General features: G+C 42.8%; 1 protein-coding gene across 1 annotated transcript in view; it reads left to right on the top strand.

The window, feature by feature from the left end:
- The window catches only part of PDZD8 (PDZ domain containing 8), a 69,746-nt gene that overhangs the window by 17,422 nt on the left and 28,990 nt on the right, over positions 1–23,334 (top strand). The window contains exons 2-3 of the mRNA XM_063132707.1: positions 8,207–8,329; positions 20,961–21,063. Of these exons, the coding sequence (XP_062988777.1) occupies positions 8,207–8,329; positions 20,961–21,063 (226 nt within the window). The remainder of the gene's footprint in view (positions 1–8,206; positions 8,330–20,960; positions 21,064–23,334) is intronic.

Below are 23,334 nucleotides of genomic sequence, written 5' to 3'. Positions count from 1 at the left end.
TTTTCGTTCTTCTCTACACGATCCATTGTCATGGGATGGTTTGCTAATGAAAATAATACATAACAATAGCTTTAATAATACAAAAGATGATACATGACATAGTTCAGTCAATACAGTTTCCTAAACCATCGGAAATATGTGTTTTCCAATGGTCTTAGGCGACCCCTGTGAAAGGGTCGTTCGACCCCCAAAGGGGTCCCGACCCACAGGTTGAGAACCGCTGCTTTAGAAAATTTGTGAGTAAGGGGCACACCTGGTTTTGGGAACAGAAAGAAAGGGAAAACAGTTGGGAAAAGAAGTTTAGTTCCTAATTGGAAGTGTAGAGGAATTTAAAACTTTTACTTCCCATTAAATACTGCGTGCACAGTACTGTTGAAATTAATATTTTATGTCCTGTTGATTCAAATGTTTAATAGTACCATCCCGTGTGTGTTTACTCAGAAGTAAGTCACACCTATGTCCAGTGAGGCTTACTCCCAGGAAAGTGTAATTCTGGATTGCAGCCCAACTGTAATGGGTCTCTGCCTGATCCAGTCTGATGGTCCCTGCCTGCTCCAGTCTCCCTCGCATCTTCTTCCCCACAGGGCTAACTGCCATCTTCACCCTGTGGGGAAGAAGATGCGAGGGAGACTGGAGCAGGCAGGGACCATCAGAGCCTGCTTCAGTTGGACCCCAGCCCCCACCCCCCACAGGTCTAACATCTTCACCTTGTGGTGAAGAAGGAGCTGTTGGTTTGCCCCTCCATTGGGAGATGAGAGGATGGAGCAGGGCCTTCCCACCAGCCTAAACAGTCTCCTTAATTTCTTTTTATTTTCTCCCTCTTCCCTCCCCACCCACTTTTCCTTGTGTGTCATGTCTTTTTTTTTAGAATGTAGGCCTGAGGGTAGGGACTGTCTTCTTTATTGATACATTGTAAGCCGCTCCGAGAGACTTTTGGCTGAGGTGCGGGATAAGAATACTCTAAATAAATAAATAAATAAATAATATACTTTTGCAATGGAAACTGAGGGTGAGTGTTGATAATAAGTGGCAGTAATCCTATGCACACATAGTTGGAACCCTTGGAGTAAATTTATTTATTAATTACATTTATATTCTGCCTTTTTTCCTCCAAGGAACCCAAGGCAGCGTACATAATCCTCCTCCTCTCCATGTTATCCTCACAACAACAACCCTGTGAGGTAGGTTGGGATGAGAGCATGTGACTGGCCCAAAGTCACCAAGTGGGTTTCCATGGCCAAGTGGGGACTAGAACCCGGATCTTCCGACTCCCAGTCCAACACCTTAGCCACTAACGTGGGACTTAATTCTGAGTAAACGTGCATGGCCTAGGTTGCACAACATCACTCTAGGGTCTTTGAAGGGAGGGTGGAAATTTACAAATGCCTTGCCACAGTATCTCACTGGCAAGTTTCCCATTAAGGTATTTCCTTTGGAGTTCTACTGATGAATATTCTGACCAGCAAAATATCTCAACTTATGCCAATATGAGCGAGATTTCCTAAAACCTTTGCTGGGTCATCATACTTGGGATCAGGAATTTTGAGTCATGAAGGAAATTCTTTCCCAACATAGTTGTTTTTAGCCATCCTCTGTGGTATGTGGTTTGGCTCACTTGCTTGAGTTATTTGTGCCTACTTGCTCCGTAGAGCAAAGGAAGAAGTGGGTCTCTAATTGGTGCTAGAAGATAGTAATTCATTTTTTTAATAATGCATTTTGACCCATAGACCTTCCTCTCCAATTGTTTTGATATAATTGGCATGACGTATATTTTGTAACAATTGCTGATAATTGTTCATCCTTCTTTAAAAATAACCTCCACAAACCCAGTGTTGCCATTGTTGTTGTTATTAATAATATCTCTTGTCTTGCTTGTTGTGGTTTTTCTAGATGAACATGACGAGCTTTGTCAAGTCATGCTGTCTTTTACTGAATCATAAATTTCCTGACTATTGAACATGTTTTAAGTATGAGTGCTTTCTGGATGTTGGTGTGGATGTATTTTAGTAGGCCTAGTTTCTGAAAGTTTTCTGTAAAAAAATAAAATAAATTGATGTGATGCTGGTGACTAACTGAAGAATTGTAACTTTTTCCTATTGCCATAGTTCTTTAACTTCCATAGCTTGTGGAGTATATTTTCTCTCTCTTTTCCTCTTCTGCAACCTTTTTGTCATTTGGTATTGCTATATCAATGAGGTAGGTGGTTTTTTTTTTTTTTGTTTATGACTGTTATGTCAGGTTGATTGCAAAGTATTGTCTTGTCCCAGAATTGTTCTGTTCCAGCAAGATAATATTTGAGGGTATAGCATGGCTTGGCTTGACTTGTTTGAGTGTCTGGATCTCCTAGGCTCTGAAAGCATCTTTCTGGAGAGCACCTGCTGGTTGCATGATCCACGAGGTCAGGTTCTGGTGAGTGCATAGTTGTCCTTGTCAGGAGGGGGTTGCTAGAGTAAGGTGAACAGATGTGAAGAGGCCCCAATCCTATATTCATTTATCTGTGAGTAAGCTTTATTGAAATCAACAAGACTTATTTCTGAGGTTTCTTTGGGCAGTTTTCTTTGGGTCCCTGATTAGGATTTCTGTTCTTTGCACACCAACATGTCCTTGTCTAGCATTATGATAATGGGCATCCATTCTGGCCTTTCTTTGTATTGCTACTGACCATGGTCTTGTTTACATAGCTAATGAACCAAAGGTATAAAGACAAATTTTTAGTTTCTCATTGATAAACCAGCAGTTGAAACAAGCTAAGAGGTGCTAGTGAGAAGTGACTGCAACAAGCCTGTGGTTGACTGGTGATGTAGTTGACTGTGGAGATAGTATTGTGGCCAATTCTATCATATTTCTTTGATTCTAAGAGACACTTTCCCCCCCATATAAACATCTCTAAAAACGGGGTGCATCTTAGAATCGCGGGTGCATTTATTATTTTTTAGAATCAAAGCTTTTTTTCTGTTGGTGGTACTGAAATTAGTGTGTGTTTTACAATCGATGGCGTCTTCGAATCAAAGAAATATGGTAGTTGGAGTAGCACTTGCCTCAAGGAGCTGACTAATAACTCTGAGAGCAAGGAAGGTGCTTTTAGCCCTTCTTGCTTTATATTTATTTATTTATTATATTTATATACCGCCCCATAGCCGAAGCTCTCTGGGCAGTTTACAACAGTTAAAAATGGTAAACATTAAAAAGTATACAAAATTTAAAAACCATCAGAAACATAAAAACAACAGTATAAAAACAGCAGTATCCATTTAAAAACAACAGTTCTGGGGTACATTAAAACAAACTTAACATTGTTAAATGCTGCTAAAATGTTAAAATGCCTGGGAGAAGAGAAAAGTCTTGACCTGGCGCCAGGCAAGCCTCATCGGGGAGATTATTCCACAGTCGGGGGGCCACCACCAAGAAGGCCCTCTCCCTTGTTGCCATCCTCCGAGCTTCCCTCGGAGTAGGCACTCGGAGGAGGACCTTAGATGTTGAGCACAGTGTACAGGTAGGTTCATGTCGGGAGAGGTGTTCCATCAGGTATTGTGGTCCCAAGCCATGTAGGGCTTTATAGGTTAAAACCAGCACCTTGAATTGGGCTCAGAAACGTATAGGCAGCCAATGCAGTGGGCCAGAATCAGTGTTATATGCTCAAACCTCCCTGTTTCAGCTATCAATCTGGCCGCTGCATTTTGCACAAGCTGCAGCTTCCGAACCGTCTTCAATGGCTGCCCCATGTAGAGGGCATTGCAGTAATCTAATTTGGAAGTTACCAGAGTATGGACAACTGAAGCTAAGTTATCCCTGTCCAGATAGGAGCGTAGCTGGGCCACCAACCAGAGTTGGTAGGGTGCCCAAGTGGCATCTGTGGCTTCAGGTGCCCTTTATCATTTTTTAGTTGGTGTGTGAACTATGTCTCTTGGAAAACATATCAAGGTATAGATAACTTGCAAGTTGTAGCTTCCAGATTAAATACATTGAGCTGCCTATAAAAATCATTCAGAAACTTTGACTGGTTCAGAACATGGTGATCAGATTATTAACCTGGGCCCACCATGTTGATTACATTTTGCCACTGTTGAAATGTTTCCATTTTGTTTCTGGGTGCAGTTTGAAGTGCTGGATTTGACCTATGAAGCCTTACATTGTGTATGATCCGGCAATTTGAAAGATTACCTATTCTCATATGATCCTGCCCATCTACTAAGGCTATCAGCTAAGGCTCTGCTCCTAATACCCATATCTTTGTGTAGGGTAGGCGGCTACCAGTTCACTGATGGCTACCAGTAAACATCCTTAATCTTCCTTGATATTCTGATTATGTAATGCTTTCCACAGACACATTTGTCTGGCAAAAACTTTATTATCTATTTAGACACCAGGTGAAAACTATTATGTTGCCCCAGGCAAGATATAACTACTACACAGATCATGTTTTTTATATGTTAATAATGATGCTGCTCTGCTGTTCATTTTAGGTTGCGTTTTATCCTTATCTTATGTTAATGTTTGTATGTAAGCCACCTTGAAGACCATTTGTGGGCAGGTAGGGTATTTTAAATAAATAAAATTAGAACGAAAAATATTAATATTGGAGGCAATTGAACTCTTCTTGTTTAAATTGGATTGTGCTTATAGCTGGGGGTTTTCCATTAGCAGAAGTGGTGATAGTTTGAGACAGTGATGTGGCCTGGTAGGAAAATAAAATAATATTTATTAGAAATGAAAGATGAGACAATTGTACAATTGGGACTGGAGTTTAAAGAGTTGGGGAATGAGACTCTGAGAATCTCACCATATTTCTCTAGTCTGTACAACAGTGACTAGGAAACTGTCTTTTGTTTTTAAGTTTGTATGTGTGTTTAATTTCCTAGAAGTCTGACTAGATCAGCATTATGCAAGTAGCCCATGTGCCTGCCACATGCTAGTCCTTCCTAGGCATGTGTGATATGGTTAGTAGCACAGCCGATTCATCAGCAGAAGGGGTGAAGTCACACCAGTGGAATACTGCCTCTTGTTGCAGAGGTCACATTATCATGGTAGAGAAGTGGATTGAGAGCCCAGACAGCAAGAAAGTGGACAAGACTTGAAGAACTGAAGCAGGTTGAGGAGTTGTGCTAGTGAAAGAGCAAACAATTCTTGGAACAGCCCTGTGTGATGTTTTAAGCATTACAGTTCAGCTAAAATTAGCTGAAGAACAGGTTCTGTGTTTTTTGCTGGGTGGGAAATTGATCTGGCTAAAGCTGCAAATGTTTTTCTTCTCTCTCTCTCTCTCTCTCTCTCTCTCATATGAGAAAATCCAATTATAAATTATGTAAGGCTTCGAAATGATTTTACATTGAATTCACAAACTGCTTCCTGGGGATGACACTTCCTTATTGGAAGTTCCATATTGAAAAATGTTTCACATTCCAACCTACCTTCTGTGCTTAAACAGCAATAATATATACTGGAACATCTTGATAAGGTTACTTAATTTGCACTGTGAATGTAGTCAAACAACAGAATCCTTGGCTATAGCAGACCACTCTAGTTCTGAAGCACTGGTATAATTTTTTCTTGGCTTCCTGCACCCATCAACTCTGCAACAGATATGGCCTTTTGGACAGTTATCAAGCCAGCCTCATGCAAAATGCATTGCAGCAGTCACATCTTATGTGACCGGGACATTGTACAAGTCCCTACTATGAACCTATTGCCTTGGTAATAAACATGATTAAAAATACTATGAGGAACTGTTGGATTTATTTACAAGACAAATTGGTTTTGAAGAAACACTATCCCATGTGAGGAGGACACATTTGTTCTGAATCTCACCATAAAGGCTTGTTACACAATCCTGTCATTTGATATTCTCCTGTGACATAGAAGTCAATGAAAGTGCATGCATGAGATGAAGATTTAAGTGATATGACACTGACAGAGACAGTTGAGATTAGAAAGTGTTAGGAGTGATTTCATTAAAAAAAGTATAGCATTATGGGAAGAATCCAACTAAAGCTCTACTTAGTGTAGATCTATTGAAATGAATGGGACTTCAGTTAATCATGACTAACTTAATCCCATTCATTTCATTGGATCTTCTCTAACTAGCATTATATTATTACTGTACTTGCTTCAAGCTGCAGAAAAAATTGGAAAAGCATGGGAAATAAGTTTGAGTAATAGGTCTGGAAGAGTCATTGTAGATAAAAGAATGCAGCAGCAGTATCCTGTGCATGTTTACTTTCTCCCAGGTAAGGATATGTAGCTTTAGGATTTCAGTTTTAGGCCTACATCCAGTGTTGCATGAATGAGATTCTGCTTGCATGATAGACCTTTCCCGTACTTTGCTCCCCCTACACCCTCTGGAAATCTGCTCTAGAGGATGAGGAGCTGTAGTGGGGTGGGGGGGTGGGATCAACTCTGCTAGTAGGTGCTGCTTTGTCAGTGGATGGACACAACTTGATTTCACTCTAAATTTAGAATTAGTTATGTGTAACTTCAGTTTTACCTATTTTCAAAAACATAGTTAACTGAGTTTTTACTGTGATCTCATAACTTTAAGAATTATCCCAGTTGTGCAAACATTATTCATTTTTATATGTACAATTTCCCTTCAAATTGAAGCTTGCTGTAGTGACTAGTGTAATGGATTTTGATCTGCCACATGCAGTATTTGCTGAATTTCAGCAAAGCATGGTAGATAAAATTTTCTGTAATTGTGGTCAATTATACCAATGAAGCTGTGTAAGCCTATGCCAGTCTTCTTCAATCTGGTGCTCTCCAGATGTTTTGGATTACAACCTCAGCATTCCTACCATTGGCCATACTGGCTGGAACTATTTATTATTATTATTATTTATTTATTTATTTATTTATTTATATAGCACCATCAATGTACATGGTGCTGTACAGATTACACAGTAAATAGCAAGACTCTGACGCATAGGCTTACAATCTAATAAAGTTGTAGTAAACAATAAGGAGGGAAAGAGAATGCAAACAGGCACAGGGTAGGGTAAACAGGCACCGGGTAGGGTGAAGCTAATTGGGAGTTGAAGTCCAAAACATCTGGAGGACCCTATTTATTTATTTATTTATTACATTTTTATACCGCCCAATAGCCGAAGCTCTCTGGGCGGTTCACAAAATTAAGGTTGGAGAAAGCTGGCATATGCCATGGTATACATTAAATAGGAAAATCATTTTGCTAACCTTTTCATAGAATAGTTATGAAGCATGGTATAATTGTTGGGGATTGTACATGAATTATTTAAATGTGTCTTTTTCTTTTCTTTTTCAACTTTAAGAAGTAAAGCAAGTAATGTATTAAGCCTAGAATCTTACATTTCTAAAGAGCTTTGACTTACATAAGGTAGAGAGAGTAATCAGTAGACCCACTAGAGGTAAAGAGATTGATGTAATATACATGATTCCCCACCCCCACCCCCCCAAAAAGCATGCTGAACAAGTCTTTTATTGCATTGTGACCTGGTTGCAAAGCAATTCAGTCAGTAAAGCAAAATGCCATTGAAAAACAAGGGATTTTCAATCATGATTCTTCCTGAGATTTGTTTGTGATGGAAAATACTTTAATTTTGAGCTTGTTGAGAGAGAATATATGCATCTAGGGATCACAAACTGTGCGTTCCTGAAAAGGGGGTCTGGAAGATTTATTTCCTGCACTGTTAGCTTTCCACAGAAAGAACTGTTGAACTTATGGTGGATAAAATGGATGATATATTAAAAGGCATTTTTGACTGAAATCAGGGATGGGAAAGCTTGGACTCGCAGCCTGATCTGGCCCTTGTGGGCCTCTTTATCAGGCGCTGTGTGGAGGAGCACTTTTGGGAGGCTTTGTGCCCACCTAAGTTGGAAACAAAATTGAGCTGGCTTAGCTTCACCTGCCTGTTGGTGACACTGCAGCCCAAACCTCTGAATGACATCCCCCTGTGGTTTTATGTAGATGTAGAAGCCTCTGGATCCCTATGCTGCAATGACTGAATCCCACAGAGCTGAATGCTGGAGAGACCCACCAGAGGAGGGCAAAGGATGGAAAGAAAAATCTTCTTTCTCTCTTCTGCTTCCCAACCTTGAACCCATGATTAGTCTTGGTATTATTCCATTTGTAATTTTATAATTGCTTCCTTTCACAATCTTGTAATTGCACATTGAGCTACTAAAAAAATAATAGTTCCAAAAAAAGTGACTTGTATGTATTCTTTTTTTTTTTAATTAGGTTCAAGCCGTTTTTTCCATTTCAAGTTGTGCCACCTGGAGAATATGTAGATCGTAGTCTAAATGTACAAGATTTCTCAGTAACAGAAGGACGACTGAAGGTTACCTTAATAGAATGTACAAGGTATGTCCTTGGTATAATCTGAACCTCTGGTTTCATTGTGTGTCATAAATTCAAGCGCTTGAGTTGAACTGGATCGTGGATTTGGGCTGTAGCTCTTAAAAGTAAGTTAAAGATTTTGCTAACCATTACACACAAGTAAAACTAGTTCTTAAATTTGTTTTCCTTTCCAGTTGTCTGCTTGTCTTCTAGTGCATGTCTAATCTTACTCACTTTATTCCAAAGTTCCTTGTGAGCTGCTGATAACGGCTATCATTAGCACATTTTCTTCTTACTAATGTTGCATCATTTCAAATTACCATGCAAAATAAGAATAACCTTTTCATTTTGTTATTATTCTAAATAGATTGTGAATTATCAATAGTGTATATAGAATATGAATGTAGCAGTATATAGAATAGTGAAATCCTGTGCATGTTTAATTGGAAGTGAGTCCTGCTGTATTCAAGTTTGTATAGGAACACTGCTCAATCACATTTAACAACAAACATGAATGTTCTGCAGAGCTCCACAGAGGGCATTTTTCCCAATTTGGGATGGTACCTCCCACTGGACCATGTAGATATTTGTCTACATGGTCCAGTGAGTTGATTTGTCATTTCTTCAGGTGGAGGAGTTCATCCTGCCCTCCCAGACTGGCTCTGTCTAGTCAGCCGTGTGGTCAAGTTGAGCTGGTGCTCTGAACAGCCTAGCTTTTTAGTTGCTTTAGGCCAAGTTTTTCCTTTCCTTTTGCTTTTATGTTTTGGGAAGCTAGTTGTTCTTCCTCACCTCACCTTAGCAGGGATACAGCTTCATATAGATTTCCAAGGGATAGACTCACAAACAGCTGACCTTAATTCAGTTTGAAAGACAGCTGCCAAAGCAGGCACTCACGCTGCAGCTCCTTTGCATTTCCCAGGCCTTTTTCACTGCAGCCTCAGAGCAAGCAACAGCTGTGGCAGCCAGGAGGACAACCGACTGTGCTCCACTCCTCTCCCTTCTCTCTCTAATGGGCAGGCAGAGAACGTCAAGCCTCAATTGCCCCACTGATCTTCTCAATCATGGCAAAAGAAGCACCAGTCCTAGATTGGACTTGGAAGCCTCAGTTGGAGGCTGAGCAGGTATAGATGGGCCTGATGATCAGGGTGCAAATTCTATGTTGCAGGCCCACCCCCAATGCCAGCCCTTCCAGGGGAAGGGGCCATCGCTCAGTTTGCAGCCTGGGTTCAGAACCTGGTTTCCCTGCAGGTTTCAAAGGCTCTCCCAACCAAGGGGAGGGAACTTCCTTGGCTTCTCTTTCTCCCCATAAAAAGAGAAAGAAGCACTATAGTTCTAGGCGGAGGTCTTCCCACAGCTACAAATGCAACCGTAGATCCATCTCCTCTAGCTCCGACGAGGGCTCCCCTTTGGCATCCATCTCAAGAGGTTCAGCTAGCCCTACCCCTCCTCCTCCTGCTCCGTCAACAAGGCAAGGAAGAGAAATGGGCTCAAGAAGGCAACAAGCCCACTTAAGGACTTGGAGTAGAGGAAGCAGTAGTGAAAAGTTTAAACTTTCTTCTATTGAAGATGAGTCTGACTCAGAAAACAGTGGCAAAGATGAAGGGCATCTCTCTGAGGAGGAGCTTGAGCCTTTCAACTCAAAGACTCTTTAATCCAGAACTGTTCCTAGTAGTGCTGATCAAGGCATCTAGGAGACTCCAGTTTTCTGGGGACACCACTGTACCATCCGAAACCACAGGCACTTCAGTGCAAAAAGGGATAGGGCTGCTTTCCCTCAGGCCTCTACAAAGCCTATGATGGCCTCCCTACTCCATTCTTTTGAGGAGTCCTGGAAAGCAGATTGGGTAACACACATACCCCAACCCAAGTCAATCCATAAGCTGGCAGATAAACTCTACTCCCTTCCAAGCAAGGCTATGTATTTGCTGAAGATCCCTATGGTAGATGCTCCAGTTGCAGCACTCACTTCCTATGCAGCAATTCCTGCTGATGGGGAAGGGGGACCTAAAGATCCATGTGACAAATGTGTGAGGGCAATACTCCGCAGGATGTTAGAATCCTCTGCTGCAGCCTTCAGGGCATCAGCTACCAATTCATTTTTTCTTGAGAGCAGTTTATCTGTGGACAGAAGAGATGGCAGGGCCAGAGTCCACACCAAAACCATTAAAAGATGTTCTCAAGAAAATTGCACATACAAATGCTCTCCTTGCAGTTCAATGCTAGAGCCATGGCATCCAATTTCACGACCAGAAGGAACATTTGGTTATGTCTTTGGGATGCAGACCTTGGTTCACAATACAGGCTTGCTAATTCTACCTTCAGAGGAATGAAACATTTTGACATTCTGCTGGAGGTAGTGTTGATTGAAATGAGGAATAAGAAAAAGATCTTGTCGACCAATAAAAAGGATGTCTGAAAGTCCAGGCAGCAGTAGTCTTCATTTCGAGGTAACAAGACCACACAAGGAAACAGTTCCTTAGTTGGTTTCAAGAACAAATGGAAGTAGGCCCTCAGGGAAAAGTCAGTCCTCCAGCTATCCTTCCTCCACCATTAAGGATGAGAAGAAACACCAGTCTTCCTGATGCCAACAGACTTCCACTGTTCATTCACTCCTGTTGGGCAGCCATGTCGTGGTACGGACAGACCATACTACAACAAAAGCCTATATCAACAATCTGAGAGGGATGAAATCCTCAATGCTGAAGAAGTTGGCCTGGAAACTCCTAATGTGGACAGGGGGCTCCCTCAAGTCCATCTCAGCGGAACATCTAGCATGAGTGACCAATTTTACAATATAATGGTTGAGCTGGATGTCTCTCAAGGAATCTGAATGGGCACTCAAAGCTCAAATCTTTCATATCCTGACCAGAAGGCTTGGAAAATAGATCTGTTTGCTATGCCTCACAATGCACAGGTTCCCACATTCTTTTCAAGTTTCCCATGTCATTCAGAAGCAGGCACAGATGCTCTAGTGATTCTGTGAACAGAAGGGCTACTGTTGCTTTTTTCCCAATAGAACTTCTTCCCAAAGTTATACACAAAATTGGGAAAACTTGAGCAGAAGTCATCCTGGTGGTCCCATATTGGCCCAGGTGCCCATGGTTTCCAGAACTGATAAACATGTCGATCTGGGATCCATGGTGACTGCCCAGCAATAAAAATCTGCTTCTCTAGGGTCCTGTGCTATATCCACATCCAGACCTTTTTAAACTAACAGCCGTCAGGCTGAAAGGCAGTGGTTTGTTTATTTATTTATTTATTTATTTATTTATTTATTACATTTTTATACCGCCCAATAGCCGGAGCTCTCTGGGCGGCTCTCGGTGGTTGTTGAAGCTAGGGCAGCAGAAGACTGTTCTTAAGACCCTTCTGTCTTCCAGATGGTTCCACTAATAGGGTATATAGTACCAATTGGTAGGCTTCTTTGGTTTGGTGTCAGAAGAATGATAGGTCTCAGGCTGCTGGAAGTGTACAAGGAATGTTGGGTTTTCTACAGGTGGAGCTAGATAAGGGTCTGAGTATGAGTACAATGAGTACACAAGAATGGCCATCAGACTGGAAAAAATCAACTTATATCCCCATACCAAAAAAGGGAAACACTAAAGAATGTTCCAACTATCGGACAGTGGCACTTATTTCACATGCCAGCAAGGTAATGCTCAAGATCCTGCAAGGTAGACTCCAGCAATTCATGGAGCGAGAATTGCCAGATGTACAAGCTGGGTTTAGAAAAGGCAGAGGAACTAGAGACCAAATTGCCAATATCCGCTGGATAATGGAGAAAGCCAGGGAGTTCCAGAAAAACATCTATTTCTGTTTTATCGACTATTCTAAAGCCTTTGACTGTGTGGATCATAACAAACTGTGGCAAGTTCTTGGTGGTATGGGGATACCAAGTCATCTTGTCTGCCTCCTGAGGAATCTGTATAACGAACAAGTAGCAACGGTAAGAACAGACCACGGAACAACGGACTGGTTTAAGATTGGGAAAGGAGTACGGCAGGGTTGTATACTCTCACCTTATCTATTTAACTTGTATGCAGAACACATCATGCGACGTGCTGGGCTTGACGAATCCAAGGCTGGAGTTAAAATTGCAGGAAGAAACATTAACAACCTCAGATATGCAGATGACACCACTTTGATGGCTGAAAGCGAGGTGGAGCTGAGGAGCCTTATGACAAAGGTGAAAGAAGAAAGTGCAAAAGCCGGGTTCTTCTTCGTGGTCTCTATGCATCACACATATGGGCTTTGCGCCTGCGCAGAGACCAGACCGGAACCTTCTCTAGCTGAGTGGAACGTTTTTGGCGGGAACCCCTCCCCCCACGCTACCGCGCATGTCCATGGGGTTCCCGCCCTTACCTCAGTTCTTCGTCGTCCGCCGTTGTGCCTAGACCGAAAAACTTTATCTCTAGCGTTTTCTCTGTTGATCTATTTAAAATACTTTTCTAGCTTACCTTTTCTTCAGCTTTCTTCTTTTTCGTCCTTTTTCTCTCTTTATCTATATAAAAAAAAAAAAAAAAAAAGATTTTTGTAGTTAGATTTCTCCTCAGCGACTTCGGTCGTGTGAGGCCTTTATGGCAATCAAAGCACCATTTAGAAAGTGCGTCAAGTGCGGAGCTAAGCTCCCTCCGTCTGACGGCCATTCTTTGTGCATTATCTGTTTGGGAGAGGGACATGTGGTAGAGACCTGCCACCATTGTATGTCTTTTACCAAACAAACCAGAAAACACCGAGCAGACCGACTCCGCTCCGTACTTTGGGAGAAGGCTCTCAAGGCCACAGAGGCCCCTTCGATGGAAAGAACGGCGGTTCATAAGTCTGTTGCCCGTAAAACGGCAGTTACAAAGACTGTTGCGGAGAAACCGTCAGACCATAGCACTGAAGTGCAGACCAGAGCAAATAGGGCTGAGATACCCCTCACGCCTGGTCGGTCTTTATCGAGTTCTATGGCTAAGACAATCCATAAAACAGCCAGAACTCTGATATCTTCTTCTGAGCCGGAGAAGAAAAAGAAGAAGAAGAAAAAGAGGGATGTGGAGAAATCCACCGTACCGTCACCTCGACATCGGGAATCGGCCAAGAGCCATTCCACGCCTCCTGCCGTACCGACCACTTCGATACCGAGGTCACCTTCGGTACCAAGATCTATGTCAGTACCGACGGCCACGGTACCGACATGTCCTCCAAGTTTATCAGAGGGTGAAATTCGGGATTCAGTGTCGGTAACGTCCGCTCGGCAACCTATGAGGCCGCAAGAACTCGTACAGCCTTCCCCAAGACGGACCTCAAGAACAGATTGGGACAGAGCATCGCAGTACTCTGATTCCCAGCCTAGATATTATGACTGGGAAAGATACCGTCCTCAACAATATTTTCAAGGGGATCAAGGTTACTACCAGCAGGAAGGTTATTATGCACAACCTCCTCCAACAACAAGAGTCTGCCAGTTGCCTCTGCCTTCTCCATCCGCTCAGTTAATGTCGACGGTATCGACGCCTCGACACCGTGCACAGCAAGCAATACCATCTGCTGCATCCGCTACTGTGCTACCGCAAGATGATCAACATGGTCTGCAAGTGGTGACGTTATCCTCACCAGAGGATAACTATCCTTCCGATTCTGAATCTGAACATTCAGTTGCTCCAGCTGCCCCTTCACCTGACGATGTAATCGATGATACAGACCCGTCCTCTCCTTCGGACGATATGGTTCGTTTTTCGGACCATATGCTTAGGATGTCCAGAGCATTGGGACTTGACATACAGGAAACAGATGAATCGGTAGTCGACCCAATTTATGATGTCTTTCAGTCGACAACGAACCAACGTTTGGCCATTCCTGTTCCTCAAGCCTTGAAACAAACGGCTCAACTGTCATGGAAAACCCCTGCAGTGACACAGGCAACATCAAAGAGATTGGAGACACTCTATAAAGTTAAGGAAGAGGATGCACAATTTTTGCTTCAACATCCTAAGCCGAATTCCATTGTAGTGGAATCGGCACAGGGACAGTCACAAAAGACTCATTCTGCACCTGTCGATAGAGAGGGGAGGAAATTGGACCAAACTGGCAGGAGAGTTTACTCGTCCTCATCTTTGGGCATCAGAGCATCGGTGTACGAGGCAACGATGGCGAGATATCAGATTTTCCTTTGGGAAAAGATGGGTTCTCTATGCGAACATCTTCCGGAGGATAAGAAGGAGCTCGCAAGAGTATTCCAGAATGAAGCGACAGCCATAGCAAGGCAGCAATTGTCTACCGCTCGACATCAGGTGGATTGCCACTCAAAGTCGATGATGGGGGCCATTTCTTTGAGGAGGCACGCTTGGCTTAGATCAGCCAATCTTACTCAAGAAACGAAAGGGAGGATAGAGAGCATGCCATTCGATGGCGAAGGTCTATTTAATACAAAGACCGACGAGACGCTGGACTCTATCTACAAGGCGAGAACAACAGCCAAAAAGATGGGGTTTACTGCTCCTCCTCCACAGACTCAATACCGACAGAAGAGATGGATAAGACCTCCTCCACAACAACGGCCCCAATACCAGCAGCCAAGGCAGCAGCAGCAACAACTTCAAAGGAAGCGGCCTTATCAGAGCCGTTTCCAACAGGAAAAGCGTCAGCCCGACTTCTCTAAGAAGCAGCGGGTTTGACTCCTCGGCTCCAGATCCACCCCCTTTTGCGAACCGCCTAGCACCCCATTACCATCAATGGGAGTTAATAACAACAGACTCCTGGGTGCTCACTATCATCAACTCGGGCTATGCCATCGAGCTCGATGCCCTCCCTCCTTTTTCCGGCGTGAAAGTAACGACTCCATCCCCTCCTCTGCTACTCGAAGTACAGACTTTGCTATCGAAAGGAGCCATCTCTCCCGTGCCCGCAGAGGAACTCAATCAGGGATTTTTCTCTCGTTACTTCACGGTCCCGAAGAAAGATGGAGGTCTTCGACCGATCATGGACTTAAGACAGCTGAACAAGTTCATCACCCCGAGGAAGTTCCGTATGACAACGGTTACTTCAATTCTGCAGCTTCTACAGAAAGGAGTTTGGTTTGCAGTGGTGGATCTGAAGGATGCGTACTTCCACATTTCCATCAGGAAGTCGCATCAAGCTTACCTTCGGTTTTCGATCGGTGCATCCCAGTACCAGTTCACCGTTCTTCCGTTCGGGTTGGCCACGGCGCCGAGGGTCTTCACGAAGGTCATGGCGGTGGTATGCGCCCACCTAAGGCAAAAAGGCATCTATGTTTATCCATACCTGGACGATTGGCTCCTCGTAGCGGACAGCAGCGAGGCGCTCCAGTCGGATATACTAACCACCCTCAACCTGTTGGACTCGTTGGGGCTGTGGGTCAACCACGAAAAGTCCATTTTGACTCCACAGCAGAGATTGGACTTCATAGGGGTAACCCTATCCTCTCGAGACGGGAGAGCATACTTACCTTTAGCCAGGGCAAACACCTTGCAGCAGTTAGCCATCGACATCGAGAGCCGGCGGAAAGTATCGGCTTGGACAGTCCAGAGACTATTAGGCCTGATGGCAGCCACTACGGCAGTCATCAGGTTTGCAAGACTCAGAATGAGGGTATTGCAGGCCTGGTTTTTAAGAACTTTCGATCTCAGGCTCAATGCTCGACGAACTTACCTTTCGTTACCGAAGCAAGTCAGGGCATCGCTGAAATGGTGGTTCTCGATGTCGACTCTTCTCGAAGGCGTTCCATTCCAACAACAGGCGCCTTCGGTAACGATCACCACGGATGCATCCTTAGAAGGATGGGGAGCCCATTGCAGCTCCTTAACCTCTCAGGGTCGTTGGCCTCGATCACAGACGGAGCATCACATCAACCATCTCGAACTCCTGGCAGTAGAAAATGCAGTAAAAGCATTCGCACAGATGATCGAGGGCAAGAATGTCTTGATCGCGACAGACAATACTACTGTAGTGGCATACATCAACAGGCAGGGTGGAACAAGATCACACCCCCTGAACCGTTCTGCACTCAGGATATGGAACTGGTGCATAAAGAGAAGGACTTACCTGACTGCGATCCATGTAGCCGGCAAGGAGAACGTCGTTGCGGACTCTCTCAGCAGATCCTTCCATGTCGACCACGAGTGGGAGCTCGACGTAGAAGTGCGGGAAAGCCTTTTTCGGTACTGGGGCCGTCCTGTTGTCGATGTCTTCGCTACCAAAGACAACGCAGTCTGCGCCAAGTTTTGCAGCAGGGCAGGAAAAGGAAAGCGCTCTCTAGGAGACGCTTTCACCAGGACTTGGAGAGGAAATCTTCTGTACATGTTTCCTCCCTTTCCACTTTTGACAAGAGTGATAGCCAAGATCCAGATGGACAACTCCGATTGCATCCTGATCACGCCGTGGTGGCCTCGACAGACGTGGTTCTCCCACGCTCTTCGGTTATCGAGAGGGGATTACATCAGGCTCCCGTCGACACCGAAGTTACTGTCTCGACACCAGGGCAGGGTTCGACACGCAGATCTGTCGACCCTCAAGATGACTGCATGGAGGATAACAGCAACTCCTCCTCTGCAACTAGAACTTTGACTGTGGATCACATTATATTGGCAGCGCTAAAGCCTTCCACTAGGAAAACTTATGCAGCAAAGTGGCAAAGATTTCGGAACTTTGCTTCAGTACAAGATCAAACACCAGAATCTTGCCACTTGCCCTTCATCCTTAATTATTTATTGACACTTTTCCAGCAGGGACTTAAGCTCGCATCCATCAGGGTTCACCTTGCTGCGATTACATCTTTTCACCAAGGTATAGATGGGTTTACACCTTTTACCCATCCAACAACCAAGAAATTTCTAAGAGGTCTGAAGAACACGATACCGACTGTGAAGAGTATCGTGCCGCCATGGAGCCTGTCAGTTGTGCTGCAAGCACTGACACGCAAACCCTTCGAGCCTATGGCTTCGACAGACCTTAGGCTACTTACTTTAAAGGTTGTCTTTTTAGTAGCCATCACATCAGCAAGACGTGCAAGTGAGCTCAAAGCTCTTAGGATAGATGTTCCATACACTATCTTTCATAAGGACAAGGTTGTGCTACGCACAGACCCAGCTTTCTTGCCAAAGGTAGTGTCTACTTTTCATCTGTCCCAGCATATTTCTTTACCTGCTTTCTTTCCTAATCCAACTACACCTCTTGAGTCTTCTTTGCATACTCTGGATGTAAGAAGGGCTCTTGCTTTTTACAAAGACAGGACAGAGACATTTAGAAAGACAAAGCAACTGTTTATTTGTTATGGTGAGCCTTCTAAGGGACTCCCTGTCTCCTGCCAACGACTGTCACGCTGGATAGTGGAGACAATAGAATTGGCCTACTCTATTGCTAAATTAGAGTTAGTGAAACCTGTAACAGCTCATTCCACCAGAGCTGTTTCAACGTCGGTGGCTTTCACCAGAGGTGTTCCACTGACTGAAGTCTGTAGAGCCGCAACGTGGTCCACTCCATCCACGTTTGTCAAGCACTACAGTTTGGACACCCGTGCGAGGCAGGACTGCTCATTTGGGAGGACAGTGCTTTCAGAGATCTTCAGATGATGCACCAACCCACCTCCAAAGGTATGTCAGCTTGCTACTCGCCCATATGTGTGATGCATAGAGACCACGAAGAAGAAATGCAGGTTGCTTACCTGTAACTGTAGTTCTTCGAGTGGTCATCTATGCATTCACACAACCCACCCACCATCCCCACTTGGTGGTGTGAGACTTACAAATGACACTGTTTTATTGTGGAATGTACCTTATTTTATTTACACTCATGTTTATGGGGGCACAACGTCGGACTCCTGTAAACTGAGGTAAGGGCGGGAACCCCATGGACATGCGCGGTAGCGTGGGGGGAGGGGTTCCCGCCAAAAACGTTCCACTCAGCTAGAGAAGGTTCCGGTCTGGTCTCTGCGCAGGCGCAAAGCCCATATGTGTGAATGCATAGATGACCACTCGAAGAACTACAGTTACAGGTAAGCAACCTGCATTTGCAGTTAAACCTCAAAAAAAAACAAGATTATGGCAACTAGCTTGATTGATAACTGGCAAATAGAGGGAGAAAACGTGGAGGCAGTGACAGACTTTGTATTTCTGGGCACAAAGATTACTGCAGACGCTGACTGCAGCCAGGAAATCAGAAGACGTTTACTTCTTGGGAGGAGAGCAATGACAAATCTTGATAAAATAGTTAAGAGCAGAGACACCACACTGACAACAAAGGTCCGCATAGTTAAAGCAATGGTATTCCCCGTAGTAACCTATGCCTGCGAGAGCTGGACCATAAGGAAGGCTGAGCAAAGGAAGATAGATGCTTTTGAACTGTGGTGTTGGAGGAAAATTCTGAGAGTGCCGTGGACTGCAAGAAGATCAAACCAGTCCATACTCCAGGAAATAAAGCCAGACTGCTCACTTGAGGGAATGGTATTAAAGGCAAAACTGAAGTACTTTGGCCACATAATGAGAAGACAGGATACCCTGGAGAAGAGGCTGATGCTAGGGAAAGTGGAAGGCAAAAGGAAGAGGGGCCGACCAAGGGCAAGATGGATGGATGATATTCTGGAGGTGACAGACTTGATGATATTCTGGGGGTGGCGACAGCCGACAGAAAGCTCTGGCGTGGGCTGGTCCATGAAGTCACGAAGAGTCGGAAACGACTGAACGAATAAACAACAAATGAGTACAATTAAGAGGCAAGAAGCTGTGCTTAGCAATGTGCTGGGATGCGAAGGGAGTCCTCCCATTTCATCTCAGCTGCATCTCAAAATGTCCTTAAAAGGCTCTTTCCTACCTGGAACCTGAACTGAGTTCTTATAGCACTGATGGGTAGCCCGTTCAGATCACTGGCCATGTTTTCTTTTAAGTTGGTCATGCTTAAAACAGTCTTTTTAGTGGCTATAACTGGGTTAAGGAGAGTTTCGGAGTTACGAGCCTTCTTGGCTGATCCACAATTGTGTATTTTTCATGATGATAAGGTGGCACTTTATACCGAGCCTTACTTCATCCCCAAGATTAGTTCTGCTTTATATAGATCCCAGGAAATTTCTCTTCTATCATTCTGTCCTAAGCCAGTACATCCAAAAGAACAAAGCTGGCATAAATTAGATGTGAGAAGGGCACTGAGGTTCTATTTAGATAAGACCGCTGCCCACAGGATTTCTAGTTCATTGTTCATTTCCTTTGATTCCCAAGACCTTGGGGACTAAGATGTCAAAATCTTCCATTTCTGAAAGAATGCATTGTGCTGACCTATCAAACATTAGGGAAGACCCTCCTGGGAGAGATCACTGCTCATTTACTGAGGGGGCATCAGTGTCCGCCACCTTTTAGGGAAGTTTTCCCAGCCTGGACATATGTAAGGCAACCATGTCTGCATCAGTTCACACATTTGTTAAACATTACAAAATTAATACTGCTTTTTCACCAGACACTGCCTTTTGGTGCAAAGTATTGCAAAAGGAGCTGGTGCATTGAACACTGGCCCCTTGCTTGGCCTGTTGATGTACTGTTTTGTTATGTCCCAAAGTGAAAGAATGTCTTCTGTGGAACTCTGGAGAAAATAGAAATTTCCTTACCGTGAATTTTTCTTCCCAAAACTCCACATAGAGTATTCCACCCACTCTGATAGGAGCAACCTGAAAATTTTTCAAATCAAATGACCCTATACAAATTAAAATAATTTGTATTAGAAAGTTTTCTGGATTTTACCCCCCAGAAAATTTTCCAATTGATTTTCCCCCAGAAATCCAACATCACTGCCCATAGGTGGAAAGTGAATGTGATTGCTTGAAGAATAGTTACAGGTAAACTCTATAAAGAAAAACACTACCCTGTGCCAACATGTTTTAATTAGAACTATAAACTCTGATAGGCTGCACAAAAAAGGGAGTGTACATGGTACAGAAGACCATCAAGGGTTCCTTCATCTTTTATACATCCCCCTCCTCCCAGCTTATGTAGCAGTCATAATACTGAAAGATTGTAGTCAACCCGTTAAATAGCAAATGAGAAAGCTGAATCCAGAGACTATTGTTAATATAAAATGCAGAATCTTTACATAAACATGTGCAGCCCTAACAAATCGCCAGATTAGATTAATTGGTTTAAATTCCCTTTATTAAAAAGGTAGTCATAACTAATTGGGCAGAAGACTTTTTTTTTTAAAAAAACCAGTATTTAAATGCATGTCTCTTACATGATGCCTGCTGTGCATGTCGAAACAAGGAAGTATGCTGTTATTTTCCTTGAGAACTATGCCAATAATAACACCTAACAGCTGATTTTCTCACTATGCTGCAATATTGATGGTGCTATGTAAATAAATAATAATAATAATAATAATAGTGTAAGATTATGCTTGCTGTCTAGTTATATTACCTGTCAGAGAAAAGGGGAAACTGTAGATCTAAACACATTGAATCATCTTCCTTTCCCACTAGAGGGTGCCAATGCCATATTCAACTTCTAATGTTATATGCTGTCTTTGAATTGTAGAAATATGTGGACATAGCTACGCAACTGAATTAATGTTAGCAAATTCTATTAAAGTTAGTGTACTAAACAAATTATAAATAATGAACTCTTAAAATGATTGAATATAAGCTTGTTTTAATGCTGCTAATGCTTTTGTATTCCAGATTACTTATTTTTGGATCCTATGAGAGGGAAGTAACTATTCATTGCACATTTGAATTGAGTGAGAAAGTGTGGGAAGAAAAACAAAGAACTACTATTAAGACGGTAAATTGCATATGCTATTTTGTATCATTCTTATTTGTTGGACCATGTTTGACCCCATTTCAGTTGACTGAACAATAATTTAGCCAGCAAGTACATTCAAATTTGAAGTATCCACTTGTTATCCTCAAGGAATTAATCAAATATGATCAAAAGGCAACCTCTGCACTTTAAAAAATATCCATTTGAAATTTCTATGTAATCTTCTACTTAATTCATACTTTGTTCAGATATACAGCAGTGAAGGAATGCCATAAACATAATATATATAAATCCATGATCCATCCCTGAAACTCACAAACCGCCCCCCCATCCGCCCAATACAGTTATGTCAACAGAGAGTTAAGTTCTAGCGTTAGATTATAATGTATCTTTACTCTGAAAATAAGCCTTCAGTAGTTTTAGCTGATGCTCAATTCAGCAGCATATGACCGTGGTGCAGCCTCCAGGGGTTCTGGGCTGTTGAAATTGTCCACTGGAGCCCCCAAGGTTGCCATGCCTGATGTAGAGGGAAACAGTTTAAGCTAATGTTTCTCTATTCCTCCTGAGCAATGCTTTGGGAACAAACTGAAAGCATCAACTCCAGTTAATAAGAATGTAGAGTATTTTCCCTCTGAGGTGGTTGCTTTTGACTTTTCACAAATGTTATTTTTAAGGCTGTCAATTTTGTAGAATTATTAGTTGGTTGATTATCTGACTTCTACCCAATTAATAATTTTAAGGTTGTAATCCTGTGGTGGCAGGCCTTAGATGCCCCCTTTTAGTCTCCATGGAAACCTCTGCAGTAGCTTATTTTCTGAAGTCGGAAGAGGGAAAGGGAGGACTGGGGTGTGCCAGGGGGATGCTGGGAGCACTAATGGCACCCAGAGACATCTTCAAACTGGGTTCTGATCTATGCCAGCCTGGAACTGGTGGCGATCAATTCCCTCCTATTGGAATTATTAAAAAAAAAAAAAAAGCAGCACTAAAGCCCAGGTAGGAAAACAATCAGTGGGAAAAGCCACTCCTTTCTCTTTTAGGTCCTTCTGAGCTTGCACCGGCAGGGCTTTGATTTGTTAGAGGCTTTGATGTCTGAGCTCTCTGCAGCAAATGATAGAATTGTTCTGGAAATGTACATATTGCCTAAATAGATGCATTTTTCAGATCAGCTTACACTTTAATAAAAACAAATAATACTACTTATTTAAGACTAGTTATCTTGTAATACTTTAAAAGTTCCCTAAAGTTCCACATCAGAACCAAAGCAGAAGAAATCTTTGTTCCACTTGTGAATTTAGTAAAGCATTCATTGATTAATCTACCAATTTAAACAAATTAAAGTATGGCACACCTTCGCACCTTAATTTCCTATACTTTACCTGTTTTAGAATATATGTGCTAGTTTCTGATACACGTTCTACAGATTAACTGCATTTAGATCTGGTTGTCAAGGTGTGTCACCTTTCATCTAGAGTGTAGTGAGCTAGAATGTTGGACATAGTCGGGGGGCGGGGACTAAATCCAAATCCCCATGTGGCTGCAAACTTTACTTTGTATTTTCACATGCACAATTCTATGCACGTTTAGACAGAAAAAGTCCTACAACTCCCAGCATTCTCCAGCTTCTCATCCTTTTTTTTCTTTCTCAACATGCATAGGATTGCAACCTTAGTGATCTTAGGCCAGTTGCTATCTCACCCATACCTACCTCACAGGTTTGCTGTGAGGATGAAAAGGTGAGAACTGTGAGCTTCTATAAGGAAGAGTGGGAGATAATAAAAATAAAAAATATTTCATGAGTGGTCTAATGGCAGATAAGCTTGGATAATAGAAAATTTGACAATGTTTATAGCAAATGTATTCATGAAATGTATGGGCAGATGGCACTTGGGTAGGTAAATTGTTTCTAATTTTTTGCTAAATGTATGTCACTGCCTTCCCACAGCCCAGTTCTGTACTTTCTAAATCTTGGTCCACTATCTTGTGTGTGTGTGTGTGTGTGTGTGTTTCCGTGTGTTTCCTATTTAATATTGTAGATACATATTAACACCAGGTGGCAGTATTGCTATTCATATGGTCCAGACTGAGGAACAGAAATTTGTGAATTAGAGCAGTAGGAAAGATAATACTGTGTTTTAAAATGTTAGCTTAGTTTAGTTTTTCTTAACTTGCAAGATGATTATGTTGTGGTTAGGTTTTTAACCACAGAAGGAAAAGGACTCTAAAGAGTTAAAAAGATGTCCTTGGCCAGATTGTCTCTGCCAGGAGAAGTCCAGTATGAAGCAGATTCTTCCC

The sequence above is a fragment of the Elgaria multicarinata genome, chromosome 8, assembly GCF_023053635.1.
Source record: "Elgaria multicarinata webbii isolate HBS135686 ecotype San Diego chromosome 8, rElgMul1.1.pri, whole genome shotgun sequence".
In the NCBI taxonomy this organism is placed as follows: Eukaryota; Metazoa; Chordata; class Lepidosauria; order Squamata; family Anguidae; genus Elgaria; species Elgaria multicarinata.
The sequence above is the reverse complement of the archived record's forward strand: the minus strand, read 5'-3'. Positions and strand labels throughout refer to the sequence as shown.